Raw genomic sequence first — 17,190 nt, 5'->3', positions numbered from 1 at the left:
TCGCTCGCTAGCTCGCGCGCGGGGGTGGCAAAGGAACAGGGCGTGGGGGGAGGGGCGCCCCTGCCGCGTGAGCTTGCAATTTGGGGGAGTTACAGCCGGGGGGGGGGGGGAGGAGGAACAGGGTGGATGAGCTTGGGCGTGCTCGTTCGTTTGCTCGCTCCCGATTGCGGCGGGCCGCGAGACGAATAGGGCGCGAAACGGGGAGAGAAAGAGAGGAAAAAAAGGGTTAGGGCGCGCAGGGTGGCGGCTTGTGCTGTGCTTCGGTGCAGCGGGGAGACGTAAGCCGAGCTGCCGCCCGGGGTCTCGGGCAGCGCGACGGGTGGGCGTGACGGCAGGGCCGAGGCTCCGCTTCCCCCCTCCCCTGCCCAGCGGGGCCTCGAGCTGCGCAGTGGCGGAGGGTAAGTGTGCGCGCGGCGGGCCCGCGCTGCCGCCCACCCTGCCTCCTCGGTCTCGGGCCGGCCTGGGGCTGGGGGGAGGGGGTGGCCAGGTTCCAGGCGCGCGGAGTTCGGGGCCGGTTTTGGGGAGAGGCCGCGGGGTGTGCCCAGCTCTGCACTCTTTTCGTCCCGGTTGGAGAGGAAGCCGCCGGAGGCTTTGAAAAAGCTGCTGATCCGAGCTCAGAATGACCCAGAAAGTGCGGGCGCCTCCCTCGGGGCGTGCGCCCCCGGGCCGGGCGGGCCTCGGGGCGTGGGGTAGTCGTTAAGGCTGGAAGTCGGAGGAAGCCTTCCTTCCGCAGCTCGGGCGCTGAGCCTTGTTTAAGGCTTGCCTGGGCTCATTCTCTGCATGGCGTTTTAAATAAATACATAAAGTAAAATACGTGCGAGCACAAAGGAAATCAAAGGGTAGTGAAAATAAACGTCATTTTTTCCCATCCACGTTCGCGGACCCCCAGTTCGCAACCCCTGCCTGATAGAATGAGATGAGCCCTAGTACCTTAGCTAAAGCCACAGAAGGCCCTGGGAAATCTGGCCTCTACATTTTGGATTTTTGTTTCTCAGCATTCCTTGTAGGGAATTCCAGTGTGTTAGTGTTGTGCTTTTTCAGTCTTTCTATTACATTTTAAAACATTTGCATTTAAGATGCAATTATACACCTTTGTTCTCATTTCCCGAGGCACTGGGCCACCTTGGGAGAATGGTTTTTACTGAGGTTTCTACCTGGACTTAATAATTATTAATTTTAACAAAAATTTTTGGACTCCGGTTATGTTGTTGTAGAGCCCAAATTCTATCGAGTCTTGTGTGTGCTTGGCAAATATTTTTCTCAACTACAATCACTTCAAATGTAATTGGACAGCTCAGAATTTTATAAAAACATGCTAACCAAATGTCATTTATGTTTCTAGTCACGGTAATGTGCTGGAGAACCCCCAGTGACAGTTTAGCCTTGTAAATGTTAGTCCTGCACTAGTACATAAAAGCACACAATGATTAAACCTTACAACTTAAAAAAAATGGCAGCTGTCAGGAATTCACAGTTTAAGTTAATTTCTATTTTTCTTAAACCAGTTGAACAAAGTGTTCCCAAGCTTTAAATGGGAAGCTTTGCTTGGAGCTCTGGGCAAAAACATCTTATGTGCACCTAAATTGATGGAGGTTCAGTTCTGTATTTGTCTTGTAAACAAGGTTTTAAACTTAATGTAATAAATCTGAAATTTTCCAATCCATAGTGTTGCTTTTTCCCCCCATTTTCTTCCCTGCCTAGTCTCACTTCTAGACTTCTAACTGGTTGTCTCCATGACCTCCAGATAGAAATATGTGTACAGACTTAATTCCATCCTTTACATAAGTGGTCTAGTAGGGAGAGCCTTGGACCCAGAATTGGAATATTTGGATCTTGGACTTAACAGTGTGATTATGAACGATTGGTATTTGGCAAGTCTCTTAAATTCTCTCAGTCCCCATCTCCTCATTGTAAAGTGAGAATATTTGCATTTCTTGACTTGCAGGACTGTTGTGAGGAAAGCATTTGGTAAACTTTAAGGCACAATGACCTCCTGGGTCCCTTCCAGTTCTTACAATCTGTGATTCTACTGTTTGCATCAATGTGTGTTAAAAAATAATGAAGCTGATTATCCTGTTTTACCAGAAGTAGAACATCTTTTGTAGTGAATCCTGGACTTGGAGATCTTAGTTTGAATCTCTACTATGATACTGGTCATCTGTGTTACCACAGGCAAGTCTCTTAGTTCCTTAGAACCTAAATTTCCTAATTTGTAAAGTGGGAGAAATAAAATATACGTTACAGGATCTTAATGGATCAAATCCTTTGTAAGGCCTCAGTCACTATGTAGATATAGATGTTATTCCAAGAGTGGTGCAGGATTTTTGGAGATTTCATTTGTACTCTGCAATTGAGTTTTTTTTTTGGTGTGTGTGATTTATTTGGAAATGCATATTGTCCTTGTTACCTCCATTTACCTGCATCTTTTACCTAGCTGGTAAAAAAATGTGACAAAAGAGAAATAAAGGAAACCATGGCATACTAAGAATTTTGTGAAGCACCAATGCTATAAGGAAGTGGTGGAAAATTGTATGACTAAATATTTAGCATTTGCTATAGATTAAAAGTAATTCCAGATATTATGGAGAGGCTGTGAGGCTTAAGATTCTGTCTCTCTCCTTGAGTACAAGGTCTTTTTAGCAAGGTAAAATTTAAATGTGGAATTAAAGAAGGTAATCTGATTACTTGCTGAATGTTTGGTACAGATTTTTAAGATAGAGATTATTACTCAGGACATTAGTCCTTTAGGCTTGTTACTTCTGGTGGAATGGACAGAGTAGATGCTTGATAAAGGTGGATATTGCTGCCAGGAGTTCCCTTGGTAACCTTGAGCAACTCACTTCCCTTTTCTAGGCCTCAGTTTTTTCATTTGTTTGATAATGGGTTGTACTAATTGGGTTCAAAGTTCCCTTTCAGTTCAAAAATTCTATGGCATTTTAAAAAAATTGATGAGTTATTCCTCAGAATATTGGAAATAGGTGGGAGGTAGACAGGTATAGTAGAAAAAGACAAGAGAGACCTGAGTTTGAATTCTGACTCTAACATATTATTGACCCCATTTTATAGATTGGAAAGAGAAGAACATTGATTTGCCTACATGATTTAGCTATAGAATTAGTCCAGTTGCTTCATTTTACAGATGAGAAAACTGAGACCCAGAGAAGTGAAATGATTTGACCAAGGTCTTTTAATAAAAATAAATGCTGAATATAATTTGGTACATTTTAAAAAGGAAGAAATTAAATATTAATTTTCAAGGTATATATTTTTCTGCCCTTAATTCCTTTTCTCCTTTACCCATCCCTATAACCAAAAAGATATAGTAGGAGGTTCTGTTCCATTTCTTGCCAAAAATTTGCCCTCTGACCTGTGGGCAAATCACTTCAGTTCTTTGACACCTCAGTTCCTTTGGTGCAAAAGGACTGAGGGGCTTAGGTGATCAGGAAGGTACTTTCCAATTCTGAAATGCTGTGACTTTATTTTGTGGAAAAACATAACTTCCACTGTATTTTTTAAAACATGATTCTACTTACTGCACTACCTAGATCTGTAAAGCAGGGAAAAGGAAGTAATAAGAATATGGAAAAGGTTAGTTACTAGCTGTGTAAATAGGAACTAATTTTTCTCCTGTGTTCCTTCTTCTTTTCTAGGATTCTTTTCATCCTTTGGTTTATTCTTTGCATCAAGAAACTTTTGCCTTTCTTCCTCATTCCTCATCTTTTATGTTCAAGCATTTATTCCCAAAGCTGTGCATCATTGCTCACTCAAGGACTTCGTTAATAATGAAGTGAACTCTGTTATGATCACTTCGTTGCTTTGGAACTTGAATGAATTGATGATGACTGACAAATAATTTTACATGGTTGTGGTATTTTTCTGTGATAGAACAGAAACAGATCCAAGTGTTTGGTTTGGGCGGGAATTCTGGGAACTGTGATTGGAAGAAAACAAAGAAGAGATAGGAAAAATATTTTTTAGGTAATACTGAGATGTTTTTATAACTTGATAATTTGGAATCATTGACCCATTGTGTCAGTGATACTAGGCTAAAAAAAATTTATGCATAAGGATTTAGCTTCCTGGTTTTTATGATAAGCAGCTCCTAGGTGACCACTGAAACTACATTGTCACTGTCCAGCAGCTTTAGCTACTTGGAACATAGCTGAGAATCTGAAATGAAGAATATCTACAAGAAGCTAAAATAATTGCTTTAAAGTTTATGTACTTATATGAGAGATTCTCATTTATATATTCACTCATATTACAGAAGTTCTAACAATGTGTTTATTTGACTCAGTCCATATACATAGCAGATTAGAAGTGCTGCTTGATTCAGTCATATTGTGCATACCGTGATGCAGTCACCTAATAAGAGTGACCACTGATGAGAGAATACAAAAGAACCAAAAATGCCTATCTGGGCCATTTTTTATATGACAGATAGACATTTATCTCAGGTGCTCATGACCTAGTCCAGGTATGACAGCATAGTATGTTAATTGATATTCATTGTAATCGACAAGCATTTATTAAGTTTCTGTTATGTGCCAGGCATTGTACTAGGTGCTGGGAATACAAAAAAAAAATGAGTCTCAGCTCTCAAAGAGTTTAAATTTTATTGGTGCAAAACATATTTATGTAATATATACATCTATGTTTATGTATATGTGTATATGTGTGTTTCTATATGTATATGTGTGTGTGTGTACTCGTGCGTGCATGTGTCAGTGTATATATGTGACAAATGCAAGATGCTGGGGGGTCAGCAAAGGCTTAAAGACTAACTCCTGAGTTAATCAAAAGGTTATTTTCTTCATATTGTTTAAGAAGGCAGGGATTTTTAGTTTTAGTTTAGTTAGAAGCATTTCTGTCCAAATTATTAACAAAATTGTCTTGGGGTAAAGCTGTAAGCTTCAGTTAATTTGGAAAATAAGCATCTTATGTGGAATTGCTTCTTAGCTTCTGAAGCTGAATAAATGAAGTATGGTGGTACCTACTGTACCTTCACTTGTTCTCAACATCGCTGAAGTAGATAGATAGAAAGTAAATATTAACTTTGATTTTTTTTTTGGTAAGCAGACGGATTATGTATGGAGAAGTTGTGCCTTTAACGTTGAGTAGTATTTTTATGTAACAACACTGCAAAGGGTTATGTAGTACAGCTAAAATGACGTGCTTTTTTAAAATTTCGAACAAGAATTGGGTTATGTAAAGCTAACTTAAAAATATCCAACTCTCCTTTAAATTCAGTATGACTAAAACGGTTCATGGCTGAGAGGATTTTCCTGGTTTCCTTTGTGTATCCAGATCATTTTCTGTTTCTTTATTACTTTTGCAGGAAACCTTGCATCCAGTGTAGAGTGAAGATGATTACTTATATGGATTGCAATATTGCCTTTTTAGTATTTATAACTAACTGTTTATCTGTTTAAAAAAAAATCCCAAACTATTCATATGTGTTAACTCTTAATTTTTTTCTTTTTGGTTAAGAGTAGGTGACTAACTCTATCTCTCATTTGAATCACCAGACTAGTAACTAGGTTTTTTCAACCCATTGCTTCTACTGCTATTGCAGAAAGAGGGAGTGAGAGGAAAGAGTCTAGGAAATTTTATAGAAGACTAGTGATGTAAGAAAGCAATTAATGAAAGAATTTACCTATTTACTTTTCTTTGTCCTAAATTAGACAATACTGCTTGATTTTCTTACCCCAACCCTCATTTTTAGAATGTATCTTGTTTACTACACTATAATTTTAAAATTATTTCATAATAATAAATTCTATAGTAACATGGTAATTAATAATAAATTATATCACTTTCACTTAAATTATTAGATAACATTTTTCTTTTGATCTACAAATCAAATCCTGTCTTTTTGAATACCATTATAATATCTCAGTAGATAAAATGAAAACTCCTTTTGTCTTAAAATAATGATGATTTTTAAAAAATGTGATTAGGTTTAAATCATTTGAATCTTTTCTGTTAGTGGTTTTCTAGACTTTTGGTGCTAAATCTACTAGGGATTATTCAGTGATAGGTCTCTTGGCCCCTGGGCTGTAGGCTTCTTTCCATAGATCTTTAGCTGTTGCTGTAGAAGTGCTACTTAATGCAGGCACATAATGAGGAAGAGTGTGATCCCTGAATATAGGGGACTAAAAGTGTGTACAAACTTAAGCCCCTCAGGCTCTCATTACCTAGTTAAGGTGCTAATGGGAAGCATCCAATGAACTCTGCCAGAGCGATACTCTTCTTACGGCACCATGATTGTATGAGCTAGCACTCTTTGTCTAAAAGAAACCAATTTGTGAAACTTCAGAGCCAACATGACACTTTGAAAAATATGTTTCATTTTATTAAGGATATCTTACTTAGCATTCAGATATAGTTTCTGGACAAAACAGCATCGACTTGTATGGCCATCTTTGCTTTGAAACCAGCAAAACATCACTGATAACGTTTATAAATACACTGTATTCCTACACTACTTTATAGTATAATAGACGTATTTGAATGGGATTTTGATTAAATTGCAGGATCCACTCAAGCCTATGTTAATATGAGATTTTATATATACACAAATATTGTTATAGCTAACCTTGTTTATAAAAAAAAATTGTCTCAGTGGTACATTTATGACAAACAGCAGTATATGTCTTGCATTATGCAATAATGTTTCTGAAAAGTTGTGTAAATGAAATAATTTAAATATACTAGAAGAGTTTTCTATTTAAAGATCCCTGGAATAAATTCTTTTGTAAAGCAGATAATTATTTTGAAATGTAAATTTTTTTTATGGAAGGATTTTTATATATTGAACTTAATAGTTCAAGTCTGTGCCTGAACAAGAATCCTTTCTAAAACAGTAAAGAGGAATCTGTTACCTCCTGAAACAGCCAGTTCCAATTTTGTGCAGCTCTAATGGTTAGGAAGTTTTTACCCTTTATATCAAACTTAAATCTGTCTCTCTGCAAGTTCCATCCATTGTTCTTCATTCTTTATTTGGTGCCTTTTTTGGGAGTGGAGCTGGGGAGCTAGGCTCAATTATGCCCATCCTCTTGGACATCAAGAACTCCAGATTTTGGGGGGGGAACCTGAAATCCAGCCTTAGTTACCTTTCCCTAGCCTTTGTAATGTGTAAATTGGATGAAGCATGGAATTATATCCCTCATCTAAATCACTGATAAAATTATAGCCACTCACCAAAGACTCTAAATACTTTGCTAGAGACTTCTTTTGAAGTTGAACTAGACTTATTAATGACTCTTCTTTGTGCCTGGTCATTTAATTAATGCTGAATTAACTCTTTATCTACTTGAAAGTGAGGATTGTTGGTTTTTTTGGGGTTTTTTTTGGCCTGGCACATGATAGTTCCTATTAGTTTTGTCCATAGAAAGCTTTGTGAAAGTCTAAGTGTGTTACATTTACAGCAGTATTTTAATAGGTCCAATAACATATTAAAAAAAAAAGGATGTGAGGTTAGGCTTTCATGACCTATTTTTAATGAAGGTGTATTAGCTTTTAGTGATCATTGCTTTTATTTCTAAAGGTTCACAAATCATCCCTTTAATAATATTATAGAATTTTTTCTCTGCCAGTGAAATCATATCTTTGAAATAAGTAAGAAGCAGATGAGATCAGAGGTTGCATTATTAAAGTTTTTAAGTTTGTTTGTAACCTGAAACTTATTTTTCTGTAGAAATAAAGAGGAAGTTAGCAGGCACATCGCTAAAAGTCTATTTAAACCATAATATAGCTGAACATGATAGTACTAATATCTCTGTGGAAACAAATCACCATTTGTAGTAGGGATTCTTAACTTGGGGTCCCATGAATATGTTTCTTAAAATATTTTGTTAACTAAATTTCAGTATAATTGGTTTTCTTTGTAATTCTATATTTTGTTTTATGCAGTTAAAGATATTATTCTAAGAAAGGCTCCATGGACTTCACCAGGCTGCCAGAGGGGTCCATTGACACCAAGTTAAAAACCCTAATTTATAAGCATTATTTCCATGAAAAAGTACATTTTAAATTCTACTAGATAGGTGTTCTGCCACCCTCAACTCTTACTCCCCCTTTTCCATATTGACCTGGCTTCAGGGAGATGAGGACTTGGGGATGTTGTTCCTAATAAAGCCTTAGTCTTAGGGTGAAGGCTTAGGTTGGGAAGAGATTAGTGGTTGTGACCTTAAAGGAGTGAAGGAGAAGAGAATTCGAATGTTGGGGGGGGGGGTTGGAAGTAGCTTCTCATATGTGCTAGTTGTTTAAAAAGTTGGATGTTGTTAAGTAACAACCATATACTCTCCTCCTCCCCCTCCCCCCCATAGGGTCAAGTGAAAGCTGTTGTTCATTCTAGTCCAACTCCTCATCTCCTTTTTGGGGGGTTGGGGGGAGGGTTCTTGGCAAAGATACTTGCCCATGGTCACACAGCTATAATAAGTGTGTCAGGTCATATTTGAACTCAGATCTTCATGACTCCAGGCTCCGTGCACTTGAGCCATCTAGCTGTACAGGATTTCGAATATGCAGGCTGCTTCTAATCACTCACTGGCTCTGTGGATTTAAGGAAGTCGAAATCTCTGTGAGGTAGTTTTTTGATGCTGTCAAATAAGAATTATAATACCAGCCCTTCCTCCCTTTACAGATTTGTTCTAAGGATCTGCTTCAGTTCAATAAACAAATGAGATGATAAATAGGAATTTACTTTGAAAGTCAAAAGTTTTCCAAAGGTAAGATGCTACTATTTTACATTTCTCTATCATACTTTAGATAACTTTCCTTCCTTCTAGATGATCTTCACTCAAAGAGTTATGCTTGTTTTTATTTCAGACCTTAATCTGACCAATCCTCCTCTCACCCCCTCCTCCCTTCTTTCTCAATAGCAGTATCTATCAAGTAGAGAACAGGATTGGGTAGAAAATAGCCTATAGCTGAGAGCCACTAAAGTATTTCTTGGTGATCTGTAGCATAATAAAAATGATATAAAGGGCTTGATTATGGTTGTGACATGTGAGATGAACAATTTGCCTCTTTGCCATTGCTAATGAAAGTATACTCTTGGCAGATTAGATTATGTACTTCACAGTTCTTAGGCAAGGCTTGATTCTAGTTTCAAAGATTATACTAAGCCTAAAAGATACCAGGCCATAGAGAAGTAAAAGTGTTGACAGATATTGAAAAAGTCACCTGCAGCACTTACTATATGAGGTAATTTCATTGAGGGCAGGGGCTTTTTCTCTTTGTGTCCTCTGCATCCAGCACATAGTGCCTTACACTTAGTAAACATTCAGTAAATATTTTTTGAATTGAATTGCTTATTCATAGTTGGTCACTGATGTATCTAAGGATAAGAAAAATATTTTTGTAGACATGTGATGTTTGAACTCTGGCTCTACCAATTAACTAGCTCTGTGACCTTGGGCAAGGTGATTTAACTCTGTGGGCCTCCATTTCTTCTTGGAAAGAAGTTGCAATTGGGCTAATGTTCTCTAAAGACTTATAGCTTTAACATTATTTTCTCTTATTTTTTCAAGTTAGGTTTGAACTGCAGTTTGGGCACAATGTTACATTAGCTAGTGTTGATGGTATCCTAGGCACAAACCTGTAAGGCTCATACTTTGATAGAAGATCAAAAGGATTTATAGTCAATGTTCTAGTACTAACATTTTATTATTAAAATATGCCTCTTTGTTAATATGTCTCTTAAGTAGCTTTGACTACTGAGATGGGTAATTCTTTTAGATTCTAAAATTAAAACAAACTTTTTAAGGAAATAAGATGGCAAGGTACAATTTTGTATCTTTCTAACTAATTTCCTTTCACTTCACCTTGATTTTTAGTTTTCAAATGTAGTTTCTAGTTATATGTTGTTCTGACCCAAACTCAAAGTACTTTTGGGCAGATTATCTTGATTTAGTCAAAAACCTTTGTACCAACTCTCTCAGGTGGGCTAGTTTGGCTTCAAAGACTGCCGCCTACGTACTATCAACTTTAAATGCCTCAGCAGTTCTGCTATGAGGCTTGTCAGTTCTCAGGAGAACAACTTCAGTGGAAAGAGACTAGATGTCTGATGGTTCTTTGCTTTTCTTTGTGATCACTTGGGAAGAGGAGAATGAAGGTACTACAGAGTTCGCAACTCGACCTCATTTCCCCTTTCCTCCACTAAGTTGTTGTTTATTTTTCTCTTATTTTTTAAATTGGGAGCTGGTAAGATGAATTTGGTTCATTACCTAATTAAGTCAAGTCATCAGTTATTTATTAAGCAGTATGTGCCAGGCCCGTGCTAAGCAGCACTGTGATACAAAGAAAACAGTTTCTGTTCTCGGGGTTCATTGTCTAATAGGGGAGACAGCATGCAAACAACTTTGTAGAAATAAGATATATACAGGATAATTGGAGATAATCAACAGAGGGAAGGCATTAGCATTAAAGGTGATTTGGAAAGGCTTCCTGTAGAAGGTGAGGTTTTAGCTGGTGGACTTTAAGGAAGCCAGGAGTGGAGATGAAGAAGGAGAGTGTTCTCAGTTGAGTTGCCTTAGGAGCATGTAGCAATCAGCAACTTTTAGAAACTATCTCAGTAGATCATGTATCTCTTAAATATAGCTTATTACATAAAATTTTAAAAACTTTATGGAAAGATTTAAACTGCTTTCATAATTTTTTTTAAAAATTGTGTTAAGGCAAGTCTAAGCTTATTATACTATTCTTGTAGAAGCTATGATTTGCCTTCTTAAGATTATAAAACCCTTTGTAGTAAAATATTAGGAATAAAAGCAATGTTAAAGTAGATCTTAAGTCAATAGTTCTCAAACGGTTTTTGCTCATGGCATAGTATTCTTTGTCATTAAGTATCTGGAGGGCTGTGGGAAAGTGGGGAATGTGATTACAAGTGTTAAATTCCATTGAATTGGGTGAGAGGCTTGTGCATATGCATGACCCATTTCAGGTGTATGTTCCATAGCTTCAGGGCACACCTAATGAAATTCTGGGGTGTACCCTTCAAGAACACTATACTAAGTGATTGAATTAAAGCTCTCAATCAAGGCTTAGGATGCAATTTAGCTTCTTCCTCAATTTTTCTTTATAATTTTAAGTAACTAAGTAAAGTTGGATGGCAAATGAAACATTTCTAGCTTAAACATTTGGGTATAAAACGATGTGATAGAACAATTCTAAAACATGTACCACAAATATAAAATAGCATATAGCATTCAACTCAGAGGAGTGAAAGCTTTAAAGGCATCTTTTAATCCTCATTAGTTAAATAAGGGCAGATGGTACTCCCATTTTGCAGATGAAGAAGTAGAAGTATGAAAAGTTTTTGGTTTTGTTGGTCTTTTATGAAAGATGTTTTGCTCATTTATTTGATTAATTTATTTAAGGAACTATTTGTCACCATCTCAAGACAATGTGAATTTCTCTTAGGGAGGCCTGCTTGTTTGACTCTACAAAATTTACTACATTCACATTGAATAGGAGTCCTTCCTATCTCCTGAATTCAGTGCTGATAGGCACATCATTATATAAATATAAAGATCTTAATTTTTCCCCTCAAGAAATTGTGTTTTCCTTAATCATGACCATAATTTGGAGGTTTTCTGACAGCCATTTCTTTATCAGTTTTCAAATTTGAAAACTTAAATTTACATCTAAGCAATTTGACTAGTTACTTTTAATGGAAATACATTTATGTAGCAATGTTTATAGGGAATTCTAGTTCACCTATGTTAGTACAGTATCTTATTTTGAAGGAATTACAAGAAAAAGATGAAATCCATTGGTTTCATACCCATTAGTAAAAATATACCTCCAACCATACATCATCCTTGAGATTCTTTTTCCCCTTTACTTGAAATGTTTATTTTATGATAATCACCATTTCCCTTCCTTTCCTCCACTCCACAACCTTAAGTTACTTTGTTGTTGTTATTTTAATAATAATAACAATGATAGCTAGCATTTATGTAGCATTTTAAGGTTTGTAAAGTACTTCATAAAGATCTCATTTTACTCTTGCAACAACCCTGGGAGGAGGGTGCTATTATTATTCCCATTTTATAGTGGAGGAAGCTAAAGCAGACAGAGTGACATGCCTAGGAAATCTTTGTAGTTTTATTTCATTTCTCTTTAATTAGTGGGAGATACTTCTTTTGTTCTCATTCCTAGGAATTGTATTGGGTTTTTTGTTGCTAAGATGGGTAGTGGGAAGTACCTTGGTTGGCTTGTGAGCTATGATGAAAGCTGTATTTGGAGGTCCTGGATCAAGCCTGTGGTTGTATCTTAGCTCCTAGCTTTGTGCCTTTTTCATAGTGAGCCCCAATAAATGTTTAATTGAATAAAACTGATTTCCATAGACATTTTTTAAGGCAGGGAGACTAATTAGGAGGCTGTTATAATTAGGGTGGTGTCTATAAGAGTAGGGGATGCTAGGTGGCACAGTATAGGGTACTGGACCTGAAAGTCAGGAAGACTTATTTTCCTGATTTCAAATCTGGCCTTATACACTTATTGGTTGTGTGACCCTGGGCAAGTCATTTAACCTTGTTTGCCTCAGGTTCCTCATCTGTAAAATGAACTGGAGAAGGAAATGGCAAACCACTCTAGTACCTTTGCCAAGAAAAGCCCAAATAGAGTTTTAAGAGTCAGACACAACTGAAACAACTAACATCAACTATGAGAGTAGAGAGAAGAGGACAAATTCAAGAGATGTTACAGATATAGAATAACAAAAACTTGACGACTGGTCAAGGGGGATTCTCATTGAAGTATATAGTGTTTTCCTCAGCTGCTTTTTGGAAAGCAATTCAACAAATATTAAAGTAGATGCTTTTATGTCACTAGCAAGATCAGGATATACTACTGTTGTGCAGAATCGTACTAATTTCAAGCTGAACAGTTCGAGAACAGCAAAAATATATATTGTTCTTGCCTTAGAGCTAGCATAAAGTATGGATCTCTTTACGTGAAGGATAGCCCTGGCTTTCGCTTATGGGTAGGCTCCTTATAGACCTCCTTTTTTGCCCCACCCTGCTGCCAATTTGCTAACATCCACCACACCCAGCAGTTTAGGTGAATAGCTATTTCTGTAACAGCATATCTTATCCCCATAGCCATTTCTGAACAGCAAAGGATGAGAAATAACTTGGATAAATAAATTCCCAATGGGTATATTAAAAATATATAAACCATAGCTGAAAGCCTTGTTACTCATGAGGAAGGAGGTAAGTTTTTATAGCAGAAGACTAGGACTCCATATTCTGTCAACAGTGGGAGACTGATACCCCTATTCTGTAGGATGGTTGTAAATTTGAAAAATCCTTTTAAATCAGTGGCGCTTCTTGAGCTCAGTAGAGTTCATCTTGAAGATCTTTATGCCATTGTTTTGGTGTTAAATATTACAAATTTAGTGATCCTGTTTTTAGCTTTAGCATTGTTTCAAGAGAGCTGCATTTTATTTTATATGTATTTTTCTTATTTGTTTTATTGATAACCTTTTTATGTCACACTAATTTCTTCATACCTGCCATATCCAACTTCTTCCCAAAATCAAACCTTTTCTTATAACAAAAATCATTTGACAAAATGACTGCATCTGACAATGTCTGCAGCATTCCACACTGGCAGAACCCTTTGCTCTAATGAGAAGAGGAAAGTGCATTTCAGCATCTGTTCTCTGGTATTGGAGACTTACATTTTCGATGATTGAAGTCTGATTACTTTTTTGTTTTGAATTATAAATATGTGGAAAATCAAGAAAATTTAATATGCTAAAAAAAAAGGATGTCTTAAAAATACTTGGTTTTGGAATCTGATTGAAATGTGCAACCTAGAGAATGGAAGAATATTATTCACTATTATGATTGAAATGTTTTTGTTTTTTTTTGCTTCTTTTCAGGACATTGATGCAGGACACTAATTTTAAAAATGAATATATCTAGTGTTGCAATAAGAGTGGAAACTTGGCTTTCCTCTGCATGGCATATTAAAGTACCCATGACATGGCTAGAAGCTTGTATTAATTGGATTCAAGAAGAAAATAATGATGTAAGTTTGACTCAGGCTCAAATTAATAAACAAGTGTTTGACCAATGGCTTCTTACTGATCTAAGAGATTTGGAGTATCCCATTTTACCTGATAAGATTTTGGAAGTTCCAAAAGGAGAGCTAAGTGGTTTTTATTCTTTACAGATTAATTCATTGGTTGATGTTAGTCAGCCTGTGTATTCCCAGTTACAAAAGTTGAGAGGATTGAACAGGTCAAATGATCAAGTAACAGCTGAAACACAAATATCCTTAAAGCCTTGGGAAGCAAATCCTACACGAATGCTAATGTTGCAGATAACTGATGGAGTTAGGCAAATACAAGGCATGGAATATCAACCCATTCCAGCTCTTCATCATACTATTCCTCCAGGTACAAAAATCCTCATTCATGGAAATATTTCTTACCGTCTTGGTGTTCTTTTGCTAAAACCGGAAAATGTGAAGATTCTAGGAGGTGAAGTGGATGCTCTTGTTGAAGAACATGCCCAAGAAAGAGTACTTGCAAGACTAATTGGAGAGCCTGATTCTTTAACTCCAACCAGACCAAATCACGGCCAATGCATTCCTGCACTTGAAGATGGACTAGAGCCAGCATTAGAACCTTCAGATGCAGAACTCCTAGCAAGCCTTGATGAAAATGATGAGTCAGTAGTGGTCAATAATGACACTCCTTCAGAAAGTGGGTATTTTAGCAGAAGCTGTATTTCAAACACTATCAGCAGTGTAACTACTAGCTCAGGACTTTCTATCATTTCACCAGGAAGAGATGAAGACCTACCAAATCCATCTGTAAATTTCGCTGAAGGAGATTTAGATGATTTTTCACTAGAGGATGTCTTGTTTTTAGAGGAAACTGTCCAGAAGGAACTTCAGGAAACAGAAGAAAGGAATTCATTGACATTGAACAGAGGCAGTGATAAAAATATAGAGAGACATTCACAGAAACGTAATATTACAGAGGATTTTTCTTTGGTTAATACAAATGAAAAAAATGTTCAGAATGAAAAGATTTTGTTTGAACAAATAATCAGTAAAGACAAATCTTTTAGTTATCTATCTGGTAGAGATCAAAATCCCAGCAGTATTTTGTCATTTGAAAATAATGCACACCTGCCTCAGGATTTCATAGTTAAACATAAGAACTCAGGAATATATGAGAAAATTAAACCCCCTATTAGCAATTTAGAAAACTATATAGTAAATGATAAAACATTGAAAACAGAACTGGTTAATGTACCAAAGCTAGTTTCAGAAATCAATAATGAAAGCAGTTATAGATATCCCTGTTCTTTAATATCATTAGAGAACAACATGGATCGAATTTCTGTTACTGTCGATTTGGATTCTCCACCTTTTACTTACATTTCTGTCCTATTAGCCAGAAATCTCAATGAAGTAACAACTGTGAAAGTCAAAGCATTTATTGTAACCTTAACTGGAAATCTCTCATGTGATGGTGGCTTTTGGAGTATAACTGCAAAAATTTCTGATGGTACTGCTTATCTAGATGTGACTTTTGCAGATGAAATACTAACAAATATGATTGGGTTTTCAGTATCAGAAATGAAACAGTTAAAAAAAGATGCTATTCAGCGTAAAAAATTCCAGGAAGGTTTACAGAAATGTCAGAGAGCTCTAATAGACTTGTGCTGTCTGATGACCATCACATTTAATCCTTCCTTGTCTAAAGGCATAGTATCAGTTCTGCAGGATGTAAATATGGAAGACTTAGAAAGCTTAAAGAGACGCTTGAATAAGTAACATCAATTTTTAATAAATCCATAACTTTTGAATAGATAACCTACCAGAACAATAATAAAAAATAATTGAAAACACAAGTTTCTAGGATTTTATCTAAAAGGCAAATGTTGACATCTTTAGTGTTCTCTTTTATTTCATTTTTGGGAATAAAAAGAGTAAAGATCCAAAACTAATTTTGGTGTAATAAAAAAAACCCAACCTGTTTTAATTTTAAGGGTAAAAAAAAGACACTTATCTGAAAGAAAAAGTTTAAACAAGAAGCTGATTTTTGTTATCCATCACTTCTGATAAGCATTTGTGCTTTGTCAACCGAAATGATTTTTAGTGTTATATGAATGTTAGTGCTGGGTTGTATTAATAAAAATTGAAAATCATAAGTAAAATAGGTTCATCTTAAAGTATTTAATGTTTTAAACAGAAATTACTTGTCTTTTCTTACAAAAAATTGATGTAATCCCAGGGTACCAAGTGTTGGTACTTCAGATTGTAACTTCAGATTGAAGTTACTCTCTTCATTTTTAGTTTTCTGGTTCTTGTTTTTGTGATATGAAAGGTAAACTTTGCAATGTTATATATGAAAAAGAGTAAATTATTACAAAAAAACCTTATTTTGAAAGATGTTCTATTTTCAAATGGTATTGAAAAGTTAATATTCAAATTCAGGGACTGCTAGCATGTTGGATAAAAATAAGCTTTTCATCTTTGTTTATAGGTGGTGCTGACTATTTAAACTAAAAATTATAAAGGTATACATGATTTTGCTGAGTTTTTTTCATCTTTTCAGTTTTGCTATCATAACCTTTGTTTTTAAAAGAGAAAATAATCTTTTCAAAAATTATAAATATGCCTTAAATTTTAAAACATTGACTATGTATAAGAAATAAAAAATAAACCTAATTTCTTTTTATTTTTTTAATGGGAGTAAAATTTTAACAATGAACTCTTAAAACAGGTCATTTTTACTTACTGATTTGGTTAGATTTGTGTTAACTAATATATCATCATTAATAATGTTGATATACAATAGAATTCTGTTGGTTCCTAACTTTGTAGTGGTTACTTTAGTGGGGGCTTATGGAGTCAGCCATTGAAAGTAAAAGAGAGTGCCTCAGGAAAAGTCCACTTTCTGGTGCTGAATTTTGTGCCAGGTTAGTTAAGTTTGGGCATACAATGATTTAACATAACCTCTGACCAATTAAATAAACATTGTATCTCCTATGAGTAGTGTACTGTGCTAGATGTTAGAAGAGAGAGGAAGATAAAATGAGATTGGAACCTCAGAGATTATCTAATCTTACATTCTCATTTTCAGATTGAGGAAGCTGAGGCCCAGAGAAATTAGGTGAATTGCCCAGGGTCATGTAGGTAGTAAGTGACAGAGCT

At 36.1% G+C, this 17,190-nt stretch overlaps 1 protein-coding gene across 3 annotated transcripts; it reads left to right on the top strand.

The window, feature by feature from the left end:
* The first annotated feature begins 66 nt into the window (after positions 1-66).
* LOC114025559 (recQ-mediated genome instability protein 1-like) lies at positions 67-16,620 on the top strand. Of its 3 annotated transcripts, XM_027839023.1 has the most exons (4): positions 67-398; positions 8,648-8,732; positions 13,898-14,046; positions 14,191-16,620. In XM_027839023.1, the coding sequence occupies exons 3-4, from the start codon at positions 13,927-13,929 to the stop codon at positions 15,805-15,807; spliced, it is 1,737 nt and encodes a 578-aa protein (XP_027694824.1). In that variant the 5' UTR covers positions 67-398; positions 8,648-8,732; positions 13,898-13,926; the 3' UTR covers positions 15,808-16,620. The 3 variants fall into 3 exon arrangements, with proteins under 3 accessions (XP_027694824.1, XP_027694822.1, XP_027694823.1); XM_027839021.1 differs by having other exon boundaries at positions 13,898-16,616; XM_027839022.1 differs by lacking the exon at positions 67-398 and adding an exon at positions 483-631 and having other exon boundaries at positions 13,898-16,616.
* The last annotated feature ends 570 nt before the right edge of the window (positions 16,621-17,190 follow it).

The sequence above is a fragment of the Vombatus ursinus genome, unplaced genomic scaffold (genome assembly GCF_900497805.2).
Source record: "Vombatus ursinus unplaced genomic scaffold, bare-nosed wombat genome assembly UNPS02014832.1, whole genome shotgun sequence".
NCBI classification, from domain to species: domain Eukaryota; kingdom Metazoa; phylum Chordata; class Mammalia; order Diprotodontia; family Vombatidae; genus Vombatus; species Vombatus ursinus.
This window is presented reverse-complemented; position numbering and strand designations above follow the sequence as displayed.

Coding starts and splice junctions, on each gene's coding strand:
- LOC114025559 (XM_027839021.1), top strand. CDS start 13,927: ATGAATATATCTAGTGTTGCAATAAGAGTGGAAACTTGGCTTTCCTCT.